The sequence below is a fragment of the Haplochromis burtoni genome, unplaced genomic scaffold, assembly GCF_018398535.1.
Source record: "Haplochromis burtoni strain Fernald_Lab_line unplaced genomic scaffold, NCSU_Asbu1 Contig_1569, whole genome shotgun sequence".
NCBI lineage: Eukaryota > Metazoa > Chordata > Actinopteri > Cichliformes > Cichlidae > Haplochromis > Haplochromis burtoni.
In genome coordinates this window covers 27615-31173 of record NW_024583930.1, presented here as the reverse complement: position 1 = coordinate 31173, position 3559 = coordinate 27615, and the positions used below count along the sequence as shown (strand labels likewise).

The 3559-nt window shown below is 35.9% G+C and overlaps 1 protein-coding gene across 1 annotated transcript in view; it reads left to right on the top strand.

Moving 5' to 3' along the window:
* The window catches only part of LOC102313665 (integrin alpha-M), a 12354-nt gene that overhangs the window by 1430 nt on the left and 7365 nt on the right, over positions 1-3559 (top strand). Inside the window, exons 3-7 of the mRNA XM_042217068.1 lie at positions 155-225; positions 460-574; positions 791-918; positions 969-1114; positions 1521-1671. Coding sequence (XP_042073002.1) covers positions 155-225; positions 460-574; positions 791-918; positions 969-1114; positions 1521-1671 — 611 coding nt within the window. The remainder of the gene's footprint in view (positions 1-154; positions 226-459; positions 575-790; positions 919-968; positions 1115-1520; positions 1672-3559) is intronic.

Below are 3559 nucleotides of genomic sequence, written 5' to 3'. Positions count from 1 at the left end.
ACTGTTTATCTCAGTTTCCAGTCTAGACGATACCACTTCTTATAGTTATCATGAATTGTGGCACTTTGTAGTTCTCAATTTGAATATTGTTTTCTTCCTTACACAAAGTGTATTTTAGGAGTGTTTTAACACATTTGTAATGCTTTCAATACAGCACCAGAGTTTGCAGTCAACATGTCGCTTGGTTTGTCAATGAAAAGTGATCCGACAGCACAAAACACTGTGGTGAGTTACTTAACTGCAGACATTACCAGTGATTGTATCTCTCTATATATATCGCTATATCTGTATATCTCTCTGCCGCTCTCTCTCTCTTCTTTAAACACACTAAAAGTCAGCAGATTTTAAAGATTTGTGTCGGAATTTCTTGTTTGATTTTATATAGAATTAATAATTGTTTAAGTGACAAAAAATACTCAACCTGCTGAATTATGGCATCTTGGCTTTGTCTCCTCTCAGGTGTGTGGTCCAACCATTCCGAAGGACTGCAGAAGTATCACCATGTACAACGGTGTGTGCTTTCAGTTGGAAAGTTTCAAAAGGATCAGACCACCCATACCTTCTTCTATTCAAGGTAACAGTAAATGGTCTTTGCCTCTCTGTCTCATTCTCTCTCTCTCTTACACACACACACACACACACACACCATGTATATCATTACTCCTGGTGTGTGGTATTCACTGACCCTTTACTAAGGTACAAAATCCTTTTGCTTGCATGATATCAGTTTGAAAAGATATAAAATTAACCCTTAAAAATTAACATAATTCTGAATCCATCTCTTTGACAGAGTGTAGAACACAAGCAGACATTGCCTTTCTGTTGGATGGTTCAGGCAGTGTAGATAATACTGCTTTTCAAACGATGAAGGGATTTGTGAAAGATCTAATCGCATCATTTCTCTCAAGTGACACACAGGTGAGCAGCTGCTGTCTCTCTGTCAGCAAAATCATAGCATAGCATTTCAGTTTTCTGTTTCCCAGTTCTCTACTTCACCACAGGTTCACTTTTACTTTAAGAAATTTTCCTCATCTGGATCAGTGGAGACTGACATCAATGACATCAGTCAACAGGAGGGAGCTACTTACACAGCCAGGGCCATCAGACATGTTGTGTAAATAATGCAGTTATAATAGTGAAGAAGTGCAGATACATTATTGTCCAGTTGATTTTTTTCCATAAATCTGATCACATTAAGTACTGTGTGGACTGTATGACTGAGGGAAGCCTTTTAAAAGACACACTGTACACAAACTTGTGCTTCAGAGTGTCATCTTCTACTGAGAAGATGTTATGGCCCCAACTAAGGCTAAATTCAAATATTTGCTGAGTTTAATTTGAAAAAACAAACAAACAAACAAACAAACTTGTATAACGTTGTTTTGTGCAAAAGTTTAAAAAATTGCCAAAGAGAATGACATGCAGAAATAATAATAATGTGGTTTACCTGATTGTGTATAATTTACAAGATCAACTGTAAAACAATGTTATCAATTTTTTATTTTTTTTTAATTTGACAGGAACAATGTTTTCACACCACAAGGAGGTTCCAGACCAAATGTGAAGAAGGTCTTGATAGTAATTACGAATGGACAATCTCATGATCGGACTGATCTGGGAGGTGCAGCACAGCTAGCAGAGAGTAAAAACATTGTTCGATTTGCTATTGGGGTAAGTACTTCCATTATTTAAGCCTGCAGAATGTTGCATTTTATACTAATAATGAGTTTTGTTCAGTTGTCACACTACAGTCAAATGAAGCTGCACTATAGGGAGAAAATTCCAGGCTAGTTGTTCGTTTCTCTATAGTGATAGATCAGCTGGAGGATTAGGACTGCCTAATCTAATTGGTTATTATTGGGCATCCAGCATGCATAAAATATTATTGTGGTGCACATCCCCTCAATCCAATTGATACCAGAGCGAAGCAGCCTCCTGCTCCTCGTTGTTACACGTTTTAACATGCAATGCCTTATAGTCACCCTTATTAAGCCTACCTTCCAACCCAGTTGTTGCTGGATTTTGGTCACGAATAAGAGGCCACTTTGGTTGGCTAACTGTAATAGATGCTCACAGACACTTTGCAATCTTACTCATATGTTTTGGGCATGTCCCAGGCTGTCTGAACTTTGGCATCAATTCTTCAAAATAATTTCAGATATATTAGGTATAAATCTAACTCCGACTCCATGTTGCTACTTTTGGCAAACCATTAAATAACCTTGGTACCACAGCCATCCAAAATAACCTTATCGCCTTTGCTTCTCTTATTGCCCAAAAAGAATTTTGTTGTCATGGAAATCATCTCAGCCACCATTAACCAAAGTCTGGTTACATGACATCCCAGGATATTGCTGTATGTACCTACAAATGCCTGTCTGGCATTTGTCTGGCATCTGATAAATAAAAATGAAAAATAAAAAATAGGAAGAAAACTCCTGAGCCAGCCACTCATTACAGCTCCGAAAGCTGCTTGGCCGGAGAAAACCAGGCGATGAAACTCCTGTTGCACAGTTTTTGTGCTCTAAATGTTTCGACTTTAGAATAATACCACTTATAGTCAATCATAGAACATACAGCAGCCATGAAATTTTACAAACTGACTTACTGCAGCAGTGATATCGTTTAGCAGTACCACACTTAAATTCAGTGAGCTCTTTAGAATGATGCATTCACAAATATTTGTAAATTCAGACTGCATGGCTAAGTGATTTTTTTTATTTTTTATGCCTTTAGTAATGTCACTGAAAACACCTGAATTCAAAGATTAAGAATTGTTATTATATACTGGCCACATATTTGTATATACACCATAAAATGTCTCTATAGTGCATTTATTTAGATCAGTTTATTTGTTTAGATAAAAGCTAATCTCACTGACCATGTAACCTTGAAAATAAAGCATGGTAAATAAATGAAAAAGCTGAATTATTAATGGAAACATGAGATATGTGTGTAATACAAATACAGCTAGTAGAGGAAAAAAATATGTGTAAAAACGATTTTATAGCATGAGATGAATGTTATCATGGATTTAGGTTCTATTCAGTGTTAGAGAGTAAAACCTGTTTGTAAATCAAGTGAAGTTTAACGAATGTATTTTAATAAAGTGAGCAAATAATTTTGCATAGTATGAGGACTCAAACATATTTGTCAACAAGGTGGGGAACGCATTTAATAACCCTGATGCCAAAAGAGAACTGCGCACCATTGCATCATCTCCCTCAAACAAACACGTCTTTCAAGTGGAGAACTTCGACGCACTTGAAGTAATAAGACAGAATCTGCAGGACAAAATTTTCTCAATCGAAGGTACAAACATAAATTTATTGTTACAACTTTGTTAAAATTCCTGTAAATGTTTCAAAAATTAAAATGATTGCACTGTAATAAATGCTACTTTCAGCCGCTCACTTATTCACAAGGGATTTTTTTCACATTCATTATGAGGATCTGTGTCCTTCTGGAATTGAAGCAGTTAACTTTCATTTGTTGTGTAAAATGCTACAATAAGAAGCAACTAAAATTAGTACATTGTATTAACTTTATTGTACTGTAT